The 23,119-nt window shown below is 36.3% G+C and overlaps 1 protein-coding gene and 1 non-coding gene across 2 annotated transcripts in view; both read right to left on the minus strand.

Annotated features, from left to right (window-relative positions):
* LOC103215739 (ankyrin repeat domain-containing protein 30B-like) overlaps positions 1-22,878 on the minus strand; it is a 213,756-nt gene extending 190,878 nt beyond the window's left edge. The window contains 8 exon segments of the mRNA XM_073018916.1: positions 2,586-2,616; positions 7,852-8,520; positions 11,911-11,975; positions 14,587-14,724; positions 16,329-16,435; positions 18,316-18,489; positions 18,649-18,763; positions 22,615-22,878. Of these exon segments, the coding sequence (XP_072875017.1) occupies positions 2,586-2,616; positions 7,852-8,520; positions 11,911-11,975; positions 14,587-14,724; positions 16,329-16,435; positions 18,316-18,489; positions 18,649-18,763; positions 22,615-22,835 (1,520 nt within the window). The 5' untranslated portion in view covers positions 22,836-22,878.
* Positions 13,245-13,351, minus strand: LOC119620593 (U6 spliceosomal RNA). The gene has a single exon (XR_005237084.1). It is a non-coding gene; the product is annotated as a U6 spliceosomal RNA (small nuclear RNA).
* Positions 22,879-23,119: the final 241 nt, after the last annotated feature.

The following is a 23,119-nucleotide window of genomic DNA, read 5'->3' on the forward strand; positions in this document are numbered from 1 at the left end:
TAAAAGCCACTTAAGAAGGCCCTGTTGCTTCCCTTCACCCTAAAACATAACAGAGAGTCCCCTGAAATATTTGAAATGTTGAAAAGCTGAACCTACAAATTGCAAATTGCAAATGTGTATTTGTTACTGGGAATATTTTTCTCACAAAAAATTGAAACATTAAAAATAATAAAATCTAACTACTTATTTTATACTTGTCCTTCCTTGTTCAGGTCTACATAAACTAGCAAAGCCTTAAAAATCTTTATAGGTACTTATACCCAAGGAGAGAGTCTGCTAGAAAAACTGAGTCCTGATAGTTGGATTTCTCTAAGTACTATACATACACAGAAAGAAAGATCTGGAAGTGGGAGCCACTGTATATAGTGAAAGTTTCTCCCACTTCCAGATCTTTCTTCTGCAGGGCTTCATGGCAGTCTCCAACCTTTAAATATTCAGCTTATCAAAGCACAGACTACTGAAAAGATAAACTCAATGACCAACCAAGAAGCTCTGTATTTACCTGTTCCTGGAAAACAACTAAATGGAGTCTTAGTCATTCACCTCTAGCATAAGCATGTTACCAAAAACCCAACTGAACCATGACTTATATGCCAGTCAGTCTTACCCCTGCTCTATATGTACATGGGTAGGATATCAGAGGCTTGGAAAAAGAGTCAAACGGGAGGGGACATCTGCCTTGGGCCACAGATATATCTAACTCAGCAAACTTTAATCCCCTAGCACTCAAGGGGCTCTAAGCCACTCCTGTGAGATTTGCGGTGAAAGAACAGAATAGGACATTTCTATCTGATTGTGGAGACTTTTCCCAGTGGCTCTTTTTTTTTTTTTTTTTTTTTTCCATTTTTCATTAAAAAGCTTGAAGTTTGTCCATTCCTCCAATTAAACAAGCAAAAAAGCAGCGACCTATTCAGGATTTCTTTTCAACATTGTTTTAGTATGCCCTTCTAGATAACTACCAATGTCTTCTGTGTTTTTGTTCCTCTAATTTATCTTCATCAAATTTGACATAAGGTCCAACATTCTGATCTCTTTCGTAAAACCCTTACTCCTACCAATCCTGGGACTGTTTCTCTTCAAACTTGGCCTTTCCCTGATAATTTCATTCTTATCTACTTCCACTGGGTTCTCCAGCTAATTCCATTCTTATTGTTTTCCATTTGTTTAATTAGATCCATTCCCTCTTCCTATTATTCAAACACTCACGTACATGATGATATAAAAACAAGAGTAATGGGCTTTGAAATGAGTGTAAATATCACTTCTGCTACCTCCTATATTTAAATAAGTCACTTTGAGTTTCAGACTCTCCATCTGAACAACTATTTTTGCAGGATATTAAATACAGGTTGAAATATGAAAGTATTTTGATTAGTCTCCAAGAGTCTTTAAAATCCTAAAATTCCACGTGCCTTTAATTTTACCTATAGAAAAATGGGGCTGGCAGAAAGGAATAAAATAATAGAAGAAAAGAACACCAAGGAAAGCAGAGAAGAAAGTAATCAGGAAAAGATTATAGAAAAGTTATGGAAGAAGAAAAAAAGATTCTAGAAAAAAAAGGAAGAGTTCATGCAACTAGGCAGGGTACTGCTTTGAAGAAAAACTAAACTGGAAAGTCAGTAAATAGAGAAATCTTAAGAAATAGCCTCTAAATATTATTAACATATCTATATCTATTCTCCACTAAAATAATTCATCTACAAGATTTACCTAGTATTGCTTATGAAACAAAAGCCTATGTCTTGTCGCCACAGCTAAATAAGATCTGCTCTAAAAACTTTCATGATAATAAAGGTACTGATATACCACTTTAACTGTTAAACATGTTAGGACAAAGTCTTCTATTAACCAGTGTTCTAAGGGAAAACTCTAAAAAGAGTTAATATAGGCCGGGTGCAGTGGCTCAAGCCTGTTAATCCCAGTACTTTGGGAGGCCGAGACGGGCGCATCACGAGATCAGGAGATCGAGACCATCCTGGCTAACACGGTGAAACCCCGTCTCTACTAAAAAATACAAAAACCTAACCGGGCGAGGTGGCGGGCGCCTGTAGTCCCAGCTACTCCAGAGGCTGAGGCAGGAGAATGGCGTTAACCCGGGAGGCGGAGCTTGCAGTGAGCTGAGATCCGGCCACTGCACTCCAGCCTGGGCGATAGAGTGAGACTCCATCTCAAAAAAAAAAAAGGAGTTAACATGTAACAAAAGGTAACTTTATGAATTGATCCCATCTGGACCTGTACCTTGATCCTAATGATGCAGAGGTCTCCATCAATCTACACCAAGAGGGAAGAGAAGGGATTTGGGAGCAAGATAGACAGATGTTCAAACTCAAGGGTCAGCTACTTTTTAGCTATGAAATCATAGGTGAATTAATCAACCTTTCTGAACCGCATTTGCCTGATTAATACAAAGTAGGTGATAGTAGCACAGATGCTTTGCAAAGCTGTGTGATGACTATGTGAGATAATAAATATTAAGCACATAATATGTTGTCTAGCCCAGAGTAGAATACTCAGGAGATAGTGATTTTTTTTCTCTATATTTTCTGAGTTAGCATAAACGTTTAAAAAAAACTGCAAAGTCTTACCTGATTTTAGGCTCTACAGAACTCATACCCACTATTAAAGAAAAAAAGTAAAATACATTAAATCAACAAATACAAATAGAAAACACAGAATATTAAAAACCTAAGAGGGCATGATGGCACATGCCTTTAATCCCGGCTACTTGGGAAGGTGAAGCAGGAGGATCACCTGAGGAGTCCAGGAGTCTGAAAGCAGCCTGGGAGACATTGCGAGACTTCAACTTAGCTTAAAAGAATCGTGCACATTTTCGTGCATGATCTAGATCTTGTTTAAAAAAGCATAATACTCCAACACTTTGTTACAAAGACTCAGATGATCTGATATAAAGGATTCCTTTGGGACCATATATTGAGCTATGGTAAAATTATTAAGTATACTATTTTTAGGAAATTAATGCATTAAAAATGATTTTTCCCCTCCTTTATAGTTCTCAAATGCAAGGAAAAATAGAATTTATCACCATTTGATTTCTACAAATGAACTACAGTGTACAATAAACATAATCCAAATAGAATCCTATAAGACTCCCAGAAAATTGTATTAGTAGCAGAATTAGTATAAGTGGACCGTGTCAACCTTAGAAAGGGTAATTTCTAGAAAAATGAACTAGGAGCAGTTAGAAAAGAGTACACAGTAGTCTCTCTTTATCTGCTCTATGTGTAGAAACACACACAACATGATTTACCTCTGCTCTCACACCACAATCATCAAAACAGACGACTTCTGTGACCAAATTTGTGGAGGATTTTCTCCACCAACAAATAACCAACCAATTCTGTAACAGAAACCAGCAAGTTGTCCTCTACTTAATTCCAACACTATCTCGAAATAGTGTCAGATCCCACAGACTGAGGGCTCAGTCTCACAAGACTACCCTCCCACATCAGTTGCAAATCTGGGTTTCTGAAGCATCTAACCATCTGGTTTCAAGGTGGGGTTCTCACAACTCCCTCTTTAGGTTTGACATGCTAGAGTTTCCCAAAGACTAAGGGAAACACATTTACCAGTTTATTATAAAGGGTATCACAAAGGAGACACATGAAGAGATGCATAGAGCAAGTTATAGGAAAGGGGAATGGAGCTTCCATGCCCTCCCAGGGCACATCAGTCTCCAAACACTTCCATATGTTCAGCTATCTGGAAGGTCTCTGTTCCCAGTCATTCTGGATTCTAAAGAAAGCTTTATTATATAGGCATGAATGAAAAAAATCTGTGGCCATTGGTAATTGACCTAACCTTCACCTCCTAGGAGGTTGAGGGGTGGGGCTGAAAGTCCTAACACATCATGTCTTATTCTTTCTTGTGACCATCTCCTATCCTGAAGCTACCTAGAGACTGCCAGCCATCACTCAATTGTTAGCACACAAAGACATCTTTGGAGATTCTAAACATTTTATGAGTTGTATGCCAGAAAACAATGTTGAAGACCAAACATATGTTTCACAATATAATAGACATGGTTTTGATTTCTGTGATTTCAGTTACTCATGGTCAACCATAGTCCAAAAATATTAAACAGAGAATTCCAGAAATATGCAATTCATAAGTTCTAAATAATGTGTCATTCTAAGGAGTATGATGAAATATTAAGACATCCTGTTTCATCTCACCCAGGTCATGAATCATTCCTTTGTGTATGCTATTTGCCCATTAGTCATCAAAATCGTCTGTTCCTGAATCCCAACCATCAACATTATCATGGCTCAATGATCCACTGTCAAATGAAGCGGATGATCCACCTTCTGATATGTCGTCAGATAGCCAGAAATTAATAGTAATCTAACACCACATGACAACTCATACCTCATTCACCTGACTTCATCTCATCATATAGGCATTATGTCAACTCACAGTCATCACACGAAAAAGAAGGGTGAGTACAAGACAAGACATTTTGAGAGACCATTTTCACCTAACTTTGATTACAATGTATTGTTATTGTTTTATTTTATCATGAGTTATTGTTAATTTCTTACTGTGCCAAATTTATAAATTAAACTATCATAAATATTCATATATTTAAAAAAACATGTATATATAGGGTTTCATACTATCCACAGTTTCAGACATTCACTGGGTGTCTTAGAAAATACCTCACATGGATAAGGGTGAATTACTATACTTATTTGTGTGTGTGTGTTTATGTTTGTGTGAGAGACAGACACAACACAGATCTCCACTCTCCACAAGAAGCAGATAAAAAAGACAACACTTTTCCTCGCACTTTACCCTTAGATTTTGACAACTCTAGAAAAATATTGGAATGTGTATTTAGCAGTCTAGACAATTTTCCAGACCCTGGCTATGTTGGCTGCTTTAATTACAAAAAGTTAGGTGGGATCTTGGGAGATTTTTTTATTGGACACCAGAAATATCAATCATATCAACAGTATACTTAAAAACTCTAAAATAATTCTTTTGAACAGATTACCACTGAAGAATTTGTAAGTTAAATTCAATTGACTTTTCAGTAAACTTACTGCTTGAAATTCTCACATTTAAAAGTAATTTGCAACATCACTTTCTCTGACTCCTCTCATACTTTTCTTTAGCCACTGCTCAATCTCCTTTACCAAGTCTTTTGACTCTGTGAAATGTTGATACTCCCAAGGTTTTGTCAATGACTTTCTTCTTATTCTACATCTTCTGCATCATGGATAAGTTCATTGAAATCTATAGCTTTGCCTAATAATTATAATAAAATTATTCTAAGCCTACATCTCCAACCAGAGTTCTATCTCCAGCTAGAAATACCTATAATCCAATTACCTACTGAAAGTATCACACATGAGTGTTTCATTAAACTCATCATGTAAAGAAAACTGTTGGTCTGTCCCATGACTGTTTGCACTTCTCTACTGACCTGACAATTTTCTTTCTTTCTCTTTTTTTGAGACGGAGTCTTGCTCTGTTGCCTAGGCTGGAGTGCACTGGTGAGATCTCAGCGCACTGCACTCTCCGTCTCCTGGGTTTATGCCATTCTCCTGCCTCAGCCTCCCAAGTAGCTGGAACTACAGGCGTCCGCCACCACACCCAGCTAATTTTTTGTATTTTTAGTAGAGATGGAGTTTCAGTGCGTTAGCCAGGATGGTCTCGATCTCCTGACCTCGTGATCTGCCCGCCTGGGCCTCCCAAAGTGCTGGAATTACAGGCCTGAGCCACCGCGCCCAGCCCTGACTTGACAATTTTCTACTCCTTCCCCATGAGCATTGTAAATGCTTATTCACAATCTGTAAACTTATGACCTGAGATTTTTTCTGTCCCATAGCTTTTTAAACTCAATAATAACTAAACACTGTGTTAACCGTATTTCTTTTCTGCCTTTGCTTTATCTTTCCAGTGCCACTGGAAATGCAAACTTATTATTTTATATTTATATTTCCTACTTAGACATGGCCCCTTATCTGATGGCTTTCACAGTGAAAAAGAAACCCTACCAATTACTATTGTTATTTTTTAAGTTTAAAAATATTTAGCAAAACAAATCAAAATAAAATAATGGCAAAGAAAGACCTACAAGTTTATATGTAAATTGAGCTTCTGAACTGGATTCGTTTTAACCTGGATGGGTCAAACTTTCATCATAGATTGATACTAGGCCACAGATTGGTGACCAAAAAAAAAAAAAACTATAGCATGAACTACTACAAAAGTTTACTTTGTTTTTAAATCCTTTTATGTAATTATCTTCTATATGAAGGACCAGCAAACTGTATGCCACCAACCAAATTCAGCTTACCAAATGGTATTTTATACAATGTTTTATTGGAGTACAATCATGCCTATTTGCTCACACATTATGTATGACTGCTTTCACCCTACAATGCAGAGTTCAATAGCTGTAATAGAGACCACTTGGCCTAACATACTTAGTTTCTTTTTTTTTTTTCAGATGGAGTGCTGCTCTGTCACCCAGGCTGCAGTGCAGCGGTGCGATCTCAGCTCACTGCAGCCTCCACCTCCTTGGTTCAAGCGATTCTCCTGCCTCAGCCTCCCAAGTAGCTGGGATTACAGGCACGTGCCACCACACCTGGCTTTTTTTTTTTTTTTTTTTGTATTTTTAGTAGAGATAGGGTTTCACCATATTGGCCAGGCTGCTCTCGAACTCATAACCTCATGATTCACCTGCCTCAGCCTCCCAAACTGCTGGGATTACAGGCATGAGCCACCACACTTGGTGGTCTAACATATTTCCTATCTGGCACTTTACAGGAAAAGTTTGCCAACCTCTGCCTTATACCATGACCAAAAAGCCCTGATACTCAGATCTAATCTTGTGGCTCCCCTGCTCAAACTTTTCCAATGAATCCCTGCAGAAAATATTGCTGGCTTCCTATGCATAGTCATTATTTATTCTTTTTTGCTGTAGAAACACAAGTTTATTTAGATATTCATTATTCCATTACCCCATTCCATCTCAAAAAGAGAAACCATTATTCTAAACTAATCACAGTAATTACATTTGCTTTCCTAGTGACTGGCTTAGAAATGGCATATGGTATAACCCAGCCAACAAAAAGGTTACAGGAAGATTACTGCAAGCTTCCAAGTTTTCTCCCTATTTAAAAGAAACATGTGAACAAAAGCAGCCCTTCCAGCCTTTAAATATTGTCTTGAGAGAGCATGATGATTGGAGTTGTTGTTAATTAGCCTACCAAAAGTGGGATCCTGGCTGGGCACGGTAGCTTACACCTGAATTCCCAGCACTTTTGGAGGCCAAGTAGGGGATATCACGAGGTCAGGAGTTCGAGTTTGGCCAATATAGTGAAACCCTGTCTCTACTAAAAATACAAAAAATTAGCCAGGTATGGTGGTGGGCACCTGTAATGCCAGCTACTTGGGAGGCTGAGGCAGGAGAATTGCATGAACCCAGGAGACAGAGGTTGCAGTGAGCCGAGATCGCTCGCGCCATTGCACTCCAGCCCAGGCAACAGTGTGAGACTCCATCTCAAAATCAATCAATCAATCAATCAATCAATCAATAAAAATGGGATCCTATGATATCCCTGAACCACCAAAAGAACTTTAGTTCCTATGGTTTTAGCCATTGTTAGTTAATTCATCTAGTATTTACAATCAGAAGTATTGTGAGAATTTTTCCAGGGCCTACAGAATAAGATCTACTTATTTCTATACTATTAAAAAGTGTTGCCTAAGTTTGCCTTATTTACATATTCAAGTCATTCCCAACAACTCCCATATCACGCTTTTTTCACTAGGGAACCTGAAGTGACAATAAACCCTACAAAGTTCACTAAAGCATCTTACCATTTGTACTCGCTTTTATAGATGTTTCTTTTGTAGGACATGTGATCATCTTAGATGTTCCTTTTTCCAAATCTTCAGTTTTATTAGGTGTTACTTCTGCCACGCATTCAGTCTTTACAGATGTTTCTTTTTCCTCCCGTGTGATCTTCCTATGTCTTTCTTTTGCTGGCCATTCAGATTTCTCAGATGTTTCTTTTGTAGGCCTCATAATTTTCCTAGGTGTTTCTTCTGAGGACTGTTCAAACTTTCCAGATGTCGCTTTCCCCTGACATTGAATTTTGTCAGATGTTCCCTCCACCAAGGGTGCAGCCTCATCAGGTGGTCTTTCCACCAAGCTTTCAGCCATGTCAAGTGTTCCCTCCACCAAGGGTGCAGCCTCATCAGGTGGTCTTTCCACCAAGCTTTCAGCCATGTCAAGTGTTCTTTCCGCCAAGGGTGCAGCCTCATCAGGTGGTCTTTCCACCAAGCTTTCAGCCATGTCAAGTGTTCTTTCCACCAAGGGTGCAGCCTCATCAGGTGGTCTTTCCACCAAGCTTTCAGCCATGTCAAGTGTTCTTTCCGCCAAGGGTGCAGCCTCATCAGGTGGTCTTTCCACCAAGCTTTCAGCCATGTCAAGTGTTCTTTCCGCCAAGGGTGCAGCCTCGTCAGTTGTTCCTGCAGGTGTTCCTTCTGCCAAACACACAATCTGGTTAAATTTTCTTTCTGCTAAATATCATCCTCCTGACTCTTCACCTGGCAAACTTCTACTCATTCTGTATGCTTTCCTTAAATATTACCAAACTTTTCTTTTCTCTCTTTTTTTTTTTTTTTTGATGGAGTCTTGCTCTATTACCCAGGCTAGAGCGCAGTGGCGCGATCTCAGCTCAATGCAACTCAAACAATTCTCCCACCTCAAGTGACCCTCTTACCTCAGCCTCCCAAGTAGCTGGGATTACAGGCACAGGCCACATCACCCGGCTAATTTTTCATATTTAGTAGCGATGGGTTTCACCATGTTAGGCTGGTCTCAAACTCCTGAGTTCAAACAAACCATCTGCCTTGGCCTCCCAAAGTGCTAGGATTACAGGAGTGAGCCACTGTGCCTGGACACTACTAAATTTTTTAAAGCTTTAATTCTTCACCTTGGATATAAAATGTCTGACACATGCTGAATATGGTAATGACATGACATAACAAGTAATAATTATAAGCTCTCAAAGGGGTTCTGGCACAGAGTAAGCACTCAATAAAGTAATAATAAAAAAGATGACAATAACAGGAAAAATGCTTAGTACCTTAATAAAGAAGCAAATAAAAAATGACAATGATAATAACAAGGAAAATGCTTAGTACCTTAAAGATACCTGACAGTTATTTGTTAAGTGGACAAGTGGAAAAATGAAAAAAAAAAAAAAAAAAAAACCATTTTTAAGGAAATTCTGTTGGAAAAATACAGAAATTCAGTAGGCACAGCTCTACTGTATTATGAGCACTGTAAAGACCCAAACTATGTGTAGTCCATCTTTGTCTCCTGCAGCTTGCTAAATCTAACTTATAGAGGTCCTTTGATAAATACGTAATAAATTAAAGATGTGCTCATACAGTTCATATTGTAAAATGCATTGTGTCACATTTAGGTATCACAGTAGCACTTTCATTATTGTGAAAAATTTTTGTAATTTTTTAATAACTTTTTGAGTTTAGAGTTATTTGAATATTTATAATGATAATATTTTGGCTATTAGAAACAGAGTAACTTCTTGTAACAAAATTGCTATTAATACACTAATTATCCAGCAGATAGAACAACATACCTTGTTCTAATGAAGTAAATATATCTTATTTGGTTTCAACTTAGAGGGAATGAAGTTGATAATAGTGAGACCTTGTCGGTACAAGACTATGTAACATCCTGCGCTTCTCAACAAAGAATTGCTTTTCCGACTTCTGCACTCCATAGGTATCGTTGAAAGATAATCTCCTATTGGTACTGGTGTACCCTGGCTAAGTTTTGCAATTCTTGTTGACATTTGTTTATGGTGCCAGAAAAGTATTATTAAATTCCAAATTCCAAAGATAGTTACTTTTTTAGCGACACAAGTCACTATGTCACACAGTTGATCCTCGAATAAGGGTTTTCACTCTAGGAGCCCACTAATAGATTTTTCTTTTCCTTTGCCACTGCAGGATAGCAAGACAAATCTCTCCTCTGCCTTCTCCTTATCAGACTACTCAATGTGAAGGCAATAAGAATGAAGACTTTTTTTGTATACTAATTCACTTCCACTTAATAGTGAATATATTTTTTCCTCCTTCTAGCAGTTTCTTTCCTCCAGCTCACTTTATTGTAAGAATACAGTATACAGTGCATATAAAATAGAAACTATGTGTTAATTGACTGTTTATGCTTTCAATAAGGCTCCAGGTCAAGAGTGGACTATGAGCAAAGTTTTGGTGGAGTCATAAGAAACAGATTTTCATATGAAGCAGATTTTCAGCTGCATGGGGGATCAGCACCCTAACTCTTATATTGCTCAAGATTCAACTGTAATTAATTCTCATTTACTAAATGCAAACCATTTATTGTAAAAATTAAATAGAGCCCAGAAGTTCAATACCAGCCTGAGGGCAACATAAGAAGACCCTGTCTTTACAGTAAATAAATAAATAAATAAATAAATAAATAAATAAAATCGTGTTTCTTCATAGGTTATTGTAGGAGTTCATCAGGTTGGTGGGAAACGTTTTAAGATGACATTATAGGACATAGACACAAATCTTCTTGGAAGGCCGAAAGGTTTTGTAAAAGTCTCAAGATAGGGTTATGGCTGAAAGCAGTCTAATCTTTACCTTGAGTAAATAGCTTAAAGTGGGTACAAAGGAAAGTAGAGTAGTTTATCTAAATAGCTTGTTTACTCATGCTTTTTTTGTTTGTTTGTTTTGTTTTTGTTTTTTTGAGACGGAGTCTCACTCTGTCGTCCAGGCTGGAGTGCAGTGGTGCGATCTCAGCTCACTGCAAGCTCCGCCTCCCGGGTCCACGCCATTCTTCTGCCTCAGCTCTGGAGTAGCTGGGACTATAGGCGCCCGCCACAGAGTCTGGCTCATTTTCTGTACTTTAAGTAAAGACGGGATTTCACCATATTAGCCAGGATGGTCTTGATCATCTGACCTCGTGATCCGCCCGCCTCGGCCTCCCAAAGTGCTGGGATTACAGGGGTGAGCCACCGCGCCCGGCCACTCATGCAGCTTTAAGACTCCCCTTTGATCACCCACCAGCAGGATGGCTCTCCCGGGGTGGGGCGACCAGATTAATTACCCACAGGTATGTTGACTCAAAGCCTTTGTCATTAAAACTTTGTCCACAGGGCCAGCTTGCCAGGGTTGTGGCTGCTGACTCTTTACAACAACTTCCTTGGTGTCTGTAATTGGCTGAGAACCCTCGCTGCTCTTTCACTGAATATCGGTGTCTGGATACGCGTCTCATCTGTCACGTAGCCGGGTCTGCAGGATAGACTCCCGCAGGTTATAATATTCAAATGTTACAGTTTTCTGTTATTAATTCCTACTTTTCGTTATTAGATTTTCGATTCTTTGTGACTTGTAATTCAGGGCATGTAAACTAATTATAATTTGTAATAAAATTTATTTATAAATATATTAATTCATTAAATTGGTTAACCTGATCATCCCCTATTACTGAGCTCATCAATCACACAAAGGGTTATACATTTTATAACAAGTTTAAGTTGTTATGACAATTGAGGAATCATGTACTATACAAAATTGTGTTATATATACAAAAGTATTATATAGGATTTTAGGGACCATAATTAAACATTTTTTCAGATAACATTTTTTGAGATTATAAACTACCTACAACTAAATTCTTAACTAACTCTGAATAATAAACTAAAAAAATTAAATCAAAGCTATATATACATATATGTACACACCCACATATATGTATATATGTAAACACATGCTATTTACACATTGCTTTTTGAATTGCTTTTTCGTGATCAACACTTCTATAATCTTATGGTAGCACCACCAAGAGTAGCTTACTATCCGAAGTCTTACCTGGATTGGTATTTTGAGGATTTTTAGATAATTTCTGTTTATGTTTCAAAAGTTGTTGATGAATGCTATGTATAAAAATGTAATAAATAAAATTACTATTTTAACGCTGATATAAAAAACATTTACTAAATTTATTAAGTTCTTAGAGCATTTCAGACAATATCAGAGCTAACATCAGAACATTACTTATTCCATAGACTTTAAGTTTGTAAGCTCTATGAACTTATTAGGCTTCTAATTAAAGAAGAAATAAAGCAAGATGAAATACTCATGAATTGAGGGCTGTATAACTCAGTAAATTTAACTAGAGTTAGCTTGGCTTAATAGAAAATGTCCCTAACTCAGAAAAAGTCCTAGTGCAGTTACCAACAGGTATTTTTTCTTGAACAAGTTGCTCCTCTTAGGCTCAATGTCTTCTAAAAATGAGGATTTTAGAGCCTTATTTCACTAGGTTATCACAAAGATTTAACAAGAAAACATTTTTAAAATGCTCAAAGAAATAATGAAGCAATGAAATAATTTATTCTTGAACCTTATTGCTGAAGCTATTTTAAAATTCCCAATAAAACACCATGTGTTGGCCTGGTGCAGTGGCTCATGCCTGTGATGCAATCACTTTGGGATGCTGAGACAGGAGGATTGCTTGAGCCCAGAAGTTCAAGACCAGCCTGGGCAACCCAGGGAGAGCCTGTCTCTACAAAAAATAAATTTAATTTTTTTTTTTTAAAAAGTGTTTATTCATAGGTTATAATGTTCAAATGTTGCAGTTTTCTGTTATTAATTCCTGCTTTTGGTTATTAGATGTTCTATTCCTTGTGGCTTGTAATTCAGGCATCTAAGCTATTTTATAATTTGTAATGAAATTTATTTATAAATATATTAATTCATTAAATTGGATAACCTGATTATCCTCTATTACTGAGCTCATCAGTCACACCAAAGGCAGAAAACTAACAGATGTCAGCATCTGGCTTGGACTACTACTACTCTTTATCTACCTCCTTTAACCTGAATGAACAAATCTTTGTTAGAATGATGCTTAGTCACTATGTTCATTTCCAGCTGCTATAGAAGACAAAACCCTGCCTTTATTTTTTATAAGTTCCACAAAGAAGATGCAAGTTGGTATTTTCTCATTTCTGAGATGCCTACTAACAACATATTGCACAGAAGATCCTATGTGTTACCACACCTCATTTCATATATCACGTTACATAAACATTTTTTGTATGAAAATCACAATTGCAATACTGGGTGTCACCCATTTTGCTTTGACTCACACCGTTTCCTTGGAGCTAGTTAGAAAGTAGTCACATGTCCTTTTGGGGACTGCAAGAAATATGCAACACTTCACAGATTTGTATGTCATCCTTGTGCAGGGACCATGCTGACCTTCTCAACATTGTTCCAATTTTAGCATATGTACCCCTGAAGTCAGCACAAATCCCTACTTTTATATGTGAAGACTATCAGTGATGGATGAGGCTTAGCTCTGTTAAATCTAAACAACTTTCTTGAGATAGAGTGAAGTCTATTGAATGGCTTCATGGTAATGCAGAATTTGAAAATATTTTAAATACTCAAGGTAGAGATGCAAGTAACAAGGAAGATTTTTACTTTTAGGAAAAAAGAATCACTTGAGGGGACAACCACAAGTTGGAACCCACTACAACTTTGGAAAGATGACATGGGATTTTACAGAATAAGATGAGACCTTCCACTACCTACAAAACGGTGCTACACAGGATATAAAGGGCCAGGGATATAGATCTGGTAACAGAATAAAAATGGATCTCTAATTTCTTCCTGTAACATTATTTCAACCTGACTTACAGTTTTAAACTATCACAACTAATATTTGCTAGAGAAAATAGAAAAAAGTCACTCAAAAGATAACTTACCATGAAGGTCTAGGCCAAGTCCAGGTTAAGATGAGGGTTTCACATGAGGTTTTGAGTGGAAGGAGAAGGGTCAATTTGCTCACTGTGTGTGTGGCTAAAGATAAAAGTTCTAGCTGCCAGAGCGGAGTGCTGGTACTTTGGAAACAATGACTGAGAATATGTATGTGAACTTTAAAAAACTGTAATAACTTTGAAGTCTACATACGGATCACTACGAAAACTGAGGGATCTGTGTTAGTAAGGCCATCCTGGTCACAAAGGTCGATCATTGCCAGACTGCAGGCGCAATTTCAATGGCAATGATGCAGCAACAGAATCAATAGAAATAACAAAATGAAGAGAATGGCCATGTCCCCCCAAGTCCTTCTGACTTATACAAAATGAATATCTTCCTTGGACTTAAGGAACCCCTTAGATTCTTTTTAAAAATTCAAGTATTGAGATATGGAAGACAGCCCCCAGGGGACACTATCAGGTTTTCTGCCAAAGTGGACATTTCAAGACCCAAATAACTAATTAGAAAAATTAGAATTGTGACACTGTATTTATCCCGCGCATAGGGATTATACTTCAAATCAAGCAGTCAACATTAGGATCCCTAGGGATAAAGTTGTTGAAAGTCCTAAAATAAAGAATTCTGGACCCAATACTCCTTCTAACTAGTCTGGCTTTTTGCCTAGTTTCTGGCTGTTAAAGTGAATTAAGTCACTGTCATTCAAAAACTACCTGAAACAAACTGTAAAATCTCACCTAGCTTTTAAATGTAAACACTTACAGATTAACTCCACAAGTAGCAGCATAATGTTCTGCAGTCATTCCACATATATCTTCAGCAAAGATGTCAACATTTTGCTGAAGAAGCATGCCAACTATCTCTGATGATCCATCACATATGGCAAGCATAAGGGCTGTGCTACAATAGCAAAGAGATAACTTCTTATGAGCAGAACCAATTTAATATGTGCCTGTCAGTGTAGAATTAACCATTTACATATACTAACAAACATAAGTATCTTGAGTGCTAAAGTGTTTATCCTTGCAAATCACCACCAAATCTAAAAGGAAGGGGCAAAAAGACTCATGTCCCATTGGGATATGGCATACTAGAATTGGCTAACATAAAGTCCTTTGAGGGGCAAGGAATTATGCTTTGTTCACTAATCTCAAAGAGGCAAATATTTAAATGAAAAATTATCTATTTCTTCCTTAGTCTGATATAATATTTTGTACTTCAAAATCAGCTAGAAGTTAGACAAGTGAGAGCAATCTGAAGGCTTAAAACAATATTAGGAATAATGATAGTAGTAGCAGTCATAGTAAGTTTAGTTAATGATGCTGATAACAATGTATGAAACACTGAATTAAATGCTGTTGATATTTATAATGTTACTTCAATATAATCATTCTTAAAGGACATATTATTATTCTCCTTTTCATATAGAAAATCATACTTGGTATTAAGTAATGTTTGCAAAGTCACACCTATCAAGTGAGGAAGCTATAAATTAAACTCAGTCTTGTGTGAATCAAAAGTATCTTTTCTCTTTATCACTCACCTATGGCTTATCTTAATTAACTAAAATATTAATCCAATTAAAGATGTCTTTCCTCCCTCTACCCATTCAAATTAAAAATAAAAATACCCTATGAATAAAAAAGGAAAAAATAATAATAAATTCATAGTATCTGGTGGCAGCAATTAACAGTCACATAGCGATAACCTAAAATTAATATGCTTCAAAGAAAACAACTTTATTAAAGCAAACAGTCATCCTAAAGACAAAATGATTTTATACTCCTATTTCTATTTAATATTGCTTTTTTTTCTTTGAGACAGAATCTCACTGTATTACCCAGGCTGGAGTGTGGTGGCATGATCTCAGCTCACTGCAGCCTCTGCCTCTTGGGTCAAGTGATTCTCATGCCTCAGCGCCCTGAGTAACTGGGACTACAGGCATGTGCCACCATGCCCAGCTAATTTTTGTGTTTTTATTAGAGATGGGGTTTCACTGTATTGGCTAAGCTGGTCTCAAACTCCTGGCCTCATGTGATCCAACCACCTTGGCCTCCCAAAGTGCTGGGATAACAGGTGACAGCTACCATGCCCAGCAAATATTGCATTTTTTAAAAAGTGTATAAAAAAGAGAAGTTAGAAAAATACTATAAAACTGTTAATAATTCAATATTGAATTATAAAATAAACTGAAAAGGTTCACACTTCTTAAAACTAATACAGAACCACTTTCATTAATAGAAGATGATGCAACCAAAAACATCAGATTACACATAAGAATCAGTCGATATAATAAGAGAAGATAAGTCCTACTATATACTGTTCTTTATGTTGACCAGTCCAAATAGTCACTTTTCTTCGGATAATTTGTGTTGATATGTTTCACTGTAATCTAATAATTTTAACTAAATGTTATTAATTTAATATTTCTGACTTGAGTGTTATTAATCTAGAACACTAGTCAAGTGTTTTTTAATTAAAAAAAAAAAAAAGAAGTACCATACCGTTTAAACTCATTAACTGCATTTGCATTTGCATTTTTTGTCAGTAAAAATTCCACAATTCGCTCACTTCTTTTCATTATGGCCAGTAAAAAGGGTGTGAGGCTAGCCTGCAAAATATCAAAACAATTTATAATCATGAAATTACATATTTCTCAACTGAACTGAATACCTTACATAATATCCTATTAACTTAAACACATAAAATAGAAAGTAAATCAATAGCAGTCCCTTCTTTCTGCCTTTTCTGTGCTTTCCCATGCACTGCACCTTCCCTTATAAACATTCAACCTCTGCATCACCACATTAACTCTGGTTATCTCCAAAAATCATTATATTGTAATGATTTTATGGTTTCCCATCTAAACCAAGAGCTTCTTGAGGGCAAGGGTTGTATCTTTTATCTCTATATCCTTAAACCCTAAGACATAGTAGTAAATAATTTATTTTTGACTAAATGAGTAATCTAAATAATTACCTCTAGGGCAGTGTTTCTTAAACTATATTCCAGAGAATAATTACCTTACCAGAAGCACTGTATCCCAACAGATTCCACCATTATATATGTTCAAGAAATATTATAAAACTGTGAATTAAATGTCCATTATTCAATAAATGACTTGAACTTTGCCTAATACTTATTTGACAATGTATTTTTGTGGCAGAGATTAACATTTGACAAATTAGAATTTCAGGGATACAGTTTTGTAAGCTTCCCAAGAAAAATGGAGGTTTCCTCTGGGTGATACAAACTCTCTTGATTCTCTTCTATCAATAATCCCAAGATCCCAGATGCCGATGTCAGACACTCCTGCTCTAAATGAGTCACTAAGGAAGTGGCTCTAAATTAAAAGAGATTGGCTTCAAATGAACTTTGACTGCTTATTATTAAATGGTCCGTGGGGTTTCTCCTGTTACAAGACAATAAAATTTTATCTCAGCTATTAGAAATTCAGCATAAAAGTTTATTCTCAATTATAATGACAATCCTAGGATCCTAATGCATATCTATTTCTTAAAATGCAACAATCCATTTGTATTCTGGTTTCTATTGTAATTGCTACTTAATTTTTGGCAAAACATCAAAAATATGAATAAAATGGCTTATTAATGAAAGTTCTAACTCACCTATGTGGATTAGCATAATAGAAGCCCCTAAATCACTTGAATTTTAAGGGACAATTCTGAGAAGAAGGATATAATATTTTCTGCAATGTGCATAACTTATTCAAATACAACCATGATTAATCTGAAAAGGCTTAAAAGCATTCTAATAAAAGATTATTATTTATGGTTTATATACAGAAAAATCATTGTTTAAAAAAATCTTCTAAATTCTAGACGTCAACCCCAATATTAATGAATTAATGTAATATATAAACTATATATTATAAACACCAATAAACTGCCTTGAATACCTTGAAATCTTTACCAACATATACTATGAGAGAGGAATTGATGACTGAAATATTTACAAAGGCAAAAGAGGTAAGTTGAGTAAGTGATGTAACTAGGTGGGCACAGTAGCAAACTGGAAACATATGCTTTGTGTAAAGCTAGAACGTCTTCTTAGCATGTGAAACAGTCATATGGGCTCAAGAGACACCAGATTCAATCCTTTAAGAAGAAATCCAGATTTCTGCATGTCTCCTAAATTTTACATGTTGACTCAATTTATGAAGGCAAATTTTGCTTTCCTGTAGTTTTACAATAATTGGAAAGAAAAAAAAACTTGGGTGGGAAAGAATATTTGAGAAAGTTTTACCTTTAACAAACTCAAATATTTATCATAAATGCACAGAAAAGCCATAGTCTCTAATAGTTCTTGTAAAAATATTAATATTTAAAGTAAAATCTTAGATAATTAAGTTCTTTCAACATATTTTCATTCAAGGAATATTTGAGCTTCCAAATATAACAGTTTTACGTATGTTAATGTTAAAACAAATGGATTTCAAATATTTTGAAAATAACATCGGTTAACGTCTACCTTGTTTTGCACTTCGATGACCGCACCATGGGACAGCAGTTTTGCCACCATTGACAAATTCTCACTATAAACAGCATAATGGAGAGCTGTGTTGCCATATATATCTACAACATTTAGATCAGCACCAGAATCTATCAGAATATTTGCACAAGCCTCCCTCTGGCATTGTAGAGCCTGTCAGTATTAAAGCAAGAAGTAAATTATAAATTATAGGAAATCAAAATAAGTATTCCACAGGTTTCACAGACTAGTTGTGTTTCAACTAAATTCATTTTTATTCTGTGTATTTGAACCAAATCCATCTTCTACTGAAAAAAATTGACTACTATTTACCTTCATCAGGGGTGTCCTGCTTTCGCCATCAAGGATATCAAGTTGGCACTTTCTGTCTACCAGAAATGTTACTACTTCCACATGGCCGTTGACACAGGCCCAGTGTAGAGCAGTCCTATGAGAGTAAGAGGACTTGTTGGCAAAGTTTAGTCCACTGTCTCAAAACTTACAATGATTTATGTAATTGTCAACATTAAACGCCACGCTCTTTCTCTGCCTTCAAAACAAATATTTAATATTCTCCTGAAGAAAGTACAATGTTCATTCACTCTTTTTGCTCACTACATTAACGAAAGAGTGGCCTGTTTGAATACAAAGAATTTGACCTTTGGATTCAGTTCAACTTGAGCTTGAATATTACTTTAAGATCTTTCACTTTCTAGCTGTCACTTAAACTTTCTGTACCTCGATTTTCTCATCTATCAAATGAAGATGAATACAGTAGTTATCTCAGGACATCACTGTGATGCCTCAATGAGAATCTACACAAAGTATTTGGGAGAGTTCCTAGTACGTGTAACAGCTCAGTAATTGTTAGATATTATAATTATTTCTACTACTTAACAAAGAAAACATTTTAAGTAAAATGGTATAATTATGTCTACTACTTTGTGGTGTGTTTTAAAAGTTAGAGGTAACACCGTATTTTAAAGATTCCAAGATGCTCAATTTCTCATATTTTAACATCTCTGGCATGGAAATGCCACTTATAAATCATTATTTATTATAACTACATTTGGCAGAAATTTAAACAATCTTTTATTGGTGCATAAAATAAGGAGGCATCACACAATTCACAGTGCCTTCTAAGAAGTGGAATATGGTATATACATATATATGTATGGCAGTCCTACTCACAGGATTAACACTGAAAGCAATTTTACCTTTTAAGAGTACTACACAAAAGGAGAGTTGAAATAAAAACAATAAATTGTTAAAACAAGCTACTTCTTTAATATTTTAAAAACTTCAAGCCAAAGAAAACTTTGGATTCAAATAAATAGTTATGGCTCATTTTATTCCATATTTAGATTTACAGAATGTATGGAAATTCATATTTAGATTTATAGAATGTATGTAAATTAGATGTTTTTGACGATTAATATTACTATTTAGAGCTGTTATAAATTTCCAATATCATGGTTGGTAGTTATCTTTTACTAGTTTCTCACTTCAGAAGTGTTTTTGTTTGAAAGATGAGAGGAAAAGTTTCAATTGAGATTCAGCCCTAATACTCCAATTTTAAATCCCTCACTTTGCTCAGGCCGAGCAGGTAAATGCGAAATTTTTAAGGATGAAAAGGTCTTGAGAGTTAATAGAATGTATCTTCTACATAATAGGCATTCAGCTTACATGGGATGAATGGATTAAAAGAATGAATAAATACAGTTAGGAAGTTCAATATCTTAAAAAATTGCTATAAATAAAGCACTTATATTTGCTATTTTATTTTTCTAATAATAAAACTACACTAAAATGATTAATCTATAGTTATTGATATATAAGTAATAAATCTATGTATAATAAAAATATGTGTTTAATAAAATGTATATGTAAATCAATAAGCACAAATAAAAAGATTCTCTTCTGAAGATGCTAAAAATTCACAGAATATACTAATGCACATAAAAAATACATAAAGCGAGAAATTATCTTTATCTGTGCAAAATACATATTGCTGCTCTTCCCAAAAATTATTTCATTAATAATAAACTTTTACTAATAGCATTGTACATGCTCAATGCAGAAATCAAAAATAATAAAAAGGAAAAACATTTTATATTAAAACAAATGTCCTCAAATAACAAATTTTATCATATTTTGGACATAATTTCAGATAACACAAGACCATAGTCTGTATGTATAATCAAACTGAATTTTACCCTCACTTGGTACACCAAAATCCATTTTGAAATATCAACGTACTTCCGTATATGTTTCTGCCTTGAGTGGTCACATATGTTGACCATGCTGTAAACTCACTGAAATGTATTTATAAAAACCATTAAATGGATTCTTTTTAATACGTTGATATTTTAAGCAGTGCTCAGAAAAGAAATTGTGATATGTTTCATTATTTTCTAAAAATATTTTAGTATAATAGAATTGATCACTAATGGGCATATACAATTTTTAAATATGGTACTTACCATCAAATTGTCTATTTGAAAAGTCATCCGAAACTTACACTTTAAAGAGTACTTGAATGTCACTGCCTTTTATCCTCACAAACTTTGTAGGTAGAAAACAGTATTTGATTCCTCTTTTAACTTAAATGTCTTCTCTAACCAGGAATACTAAATATTGTTTCCTATGTGCATAGGTCACTCGCAGATCTTAAAAAAGGACTTTGCCCAGTTTTAAATTAGAGGCCCAGTACTTTTTTTAGATCTGCAATTTAGATAACTAATTTAAATTGCGCAATTTTAAATTAGAGGATTTTCTGTTGATTTGAATGAATTCTCTATAAAACAAAGATTTTTAAACCTAATATGTATACACACATACACATACATGAGTAGTAAATATTTACAAGTATGCTGCCTTTTATTTTTTCACATATGCAGGGTAATTTAATTTTTGTTTTACTAAATTACCCTTCAGAATGCTTGCTTCTGAGCTTCTTAGAAAGGTTTTGTCAACATAAAAATGTATCTGTGTAAATAGGCATTTATTTTTTTTCTGGTATTTTTATCATTTTGTATATTAAAAATTTTTAATCTATATTCCATCAGGAACTTATTTTGTGCCATAAAAATCTAGTTTTCTCCAAAAAGCAGGCATTTCACTTATGAAACTAATTCTTTTCCTACTAGTATAAAGTGTGACCATTATCAAGTTCTAAATTCTTACATATATTTGGGTGTTTCCGGATTTTCTATTCTGTTGTATTCAATTACCTGTCTTTTCAGCTGTTAGCAAATAATTTGTGATTTTTTGTTTGTTTATTTGTTTTTTTAGACAGAGCCTCATTCTGTCACCTAGGCTGGATTGCAATGGCAGGATCTCGGCTCACTGCAAACTCCACCTATCGGGTTCAAGTGATTCTCCCACCTCCAGCTCCCAAGTAGCTGGAATTACAGGCAGCCGACATCAGGCCCGGCTAATTTTTGTATTTCTGTAGAGACGGTGTTTCACCATATTGGCCAGGCTGGTCTTGAACTCCTGACCTCAGATGATCCACCCGCCTCAGCCACCCGAAGTGCTGGAATTACAGGCGTGAGCCACTGCTCCCGGCCCTCCTTGTGCAAATTAATAGCACATTTTGATGTCTAGAAGGGCAGGACTTTTCTACTCCGTTATAAAATATTTAAAATGTCATCACAATAGTAAAAGCCTGTGTAATTTTAAAAACGTTAAAACGTTGATAACTTTACTTGGTTTATGTAAAATTGATAAAGAAGTTGCATCTTGAGAAAAATGAGTCTTCTTAAATTCAAGAACATAAACCATCTTCCCACCTCGAAGTTTCCTTCTAGGGTCACTCAACAAAGAACATATTTACATAGACATTCATTGATATCAAAATGGACATTGGACTTTATTCAAAGAATTTTTAGCCAAGAAGTTCATATATTATAGGAATTATTTCATTATGCACCATTTCATAATGTATCTAACATTATCTTTTAAAACCTGTACATTAAAAGTAAAACCCTGTATGTACTTAATTTTGTGAGTTAAATCACTCTAAAATTTTCTACACAGTGTTCTGTGAGAGGAAGTGGGAGTGAAGAAGAAAGCAACTAAAGTTTGGAGTTGATTTTAAGGTGGCCTGGGCCCTCTGCCCTGCAGGGCGCCCCCATCCCAGGCCTGGGGGGCCTGCCCAGGATGGCGGCCCCACAGCCAGCCACTCCTCCACCTGCTCCCCTCGTCCCCAGGCCCCCTAGCCCCTCATTCTGAAGGGGCGATCCTCCCACAGCCACCACCTCCTCCTGCAGCCCCGGCAGAGGCAGGGCCTGGTACCTCTTCTTCACATCTCTTTTGTTCAGGTCGATGGTTTTCTTCGTTACCGTCATACTCTCCAGCTTCCGGACTTGGCCCAGGGAGGCAGCTTTATGGATCTTCCCGAGATCCCCGAAGTGGACGATGTACGAGTCGTTCTTGGCGTAGACCAGCTTGCTTAAGGCGCTCGGGCGCTCCGGGTCCGGCACGCCCTTGCGAGCGGCAGCTAAGAGCCTCTTCATGGCTGCAGCTCCCTGCTAGAGAGAACCCGCGCCTCCCGCTCGCCCTTCCCCAGCCCCTACCGCTCGCCCTCGCTTCTTGCTGGCCCTTCCCCAGCACCCACCCAGCTCCCACTCGCCCTTCTTTAGTTCCCGCACCCGCCCCAACACCAGTAAAAATTTCTGTATCGCCAAGCTCTTAGACACTCCGGCCTCTCTCGGGAGAAATTCTGAGCAGAGCCGTTAGGCAGCAGCTCACGCGCAACTCAACAGGCTGAGGAGACACGCGCCCTGGCCGCGCTCCACCG

Source organism: Chlorocebus sabaeus, chromosome 9 (genome assembly GCF_047675955.1).
Source record: "Chlorocebus sabaeus isolate Y175 chromosome 9, mChlSab1.0.hap1, whole genome shotgun sequence".
Classification (NCBI taxonomy): domain Eukaryota; kingdom Metazoa; phylum Chordata; class Mammalia; order Primates; family Cercopithecidae; genus Chlorocebus; species Chlorocebus sabaeus.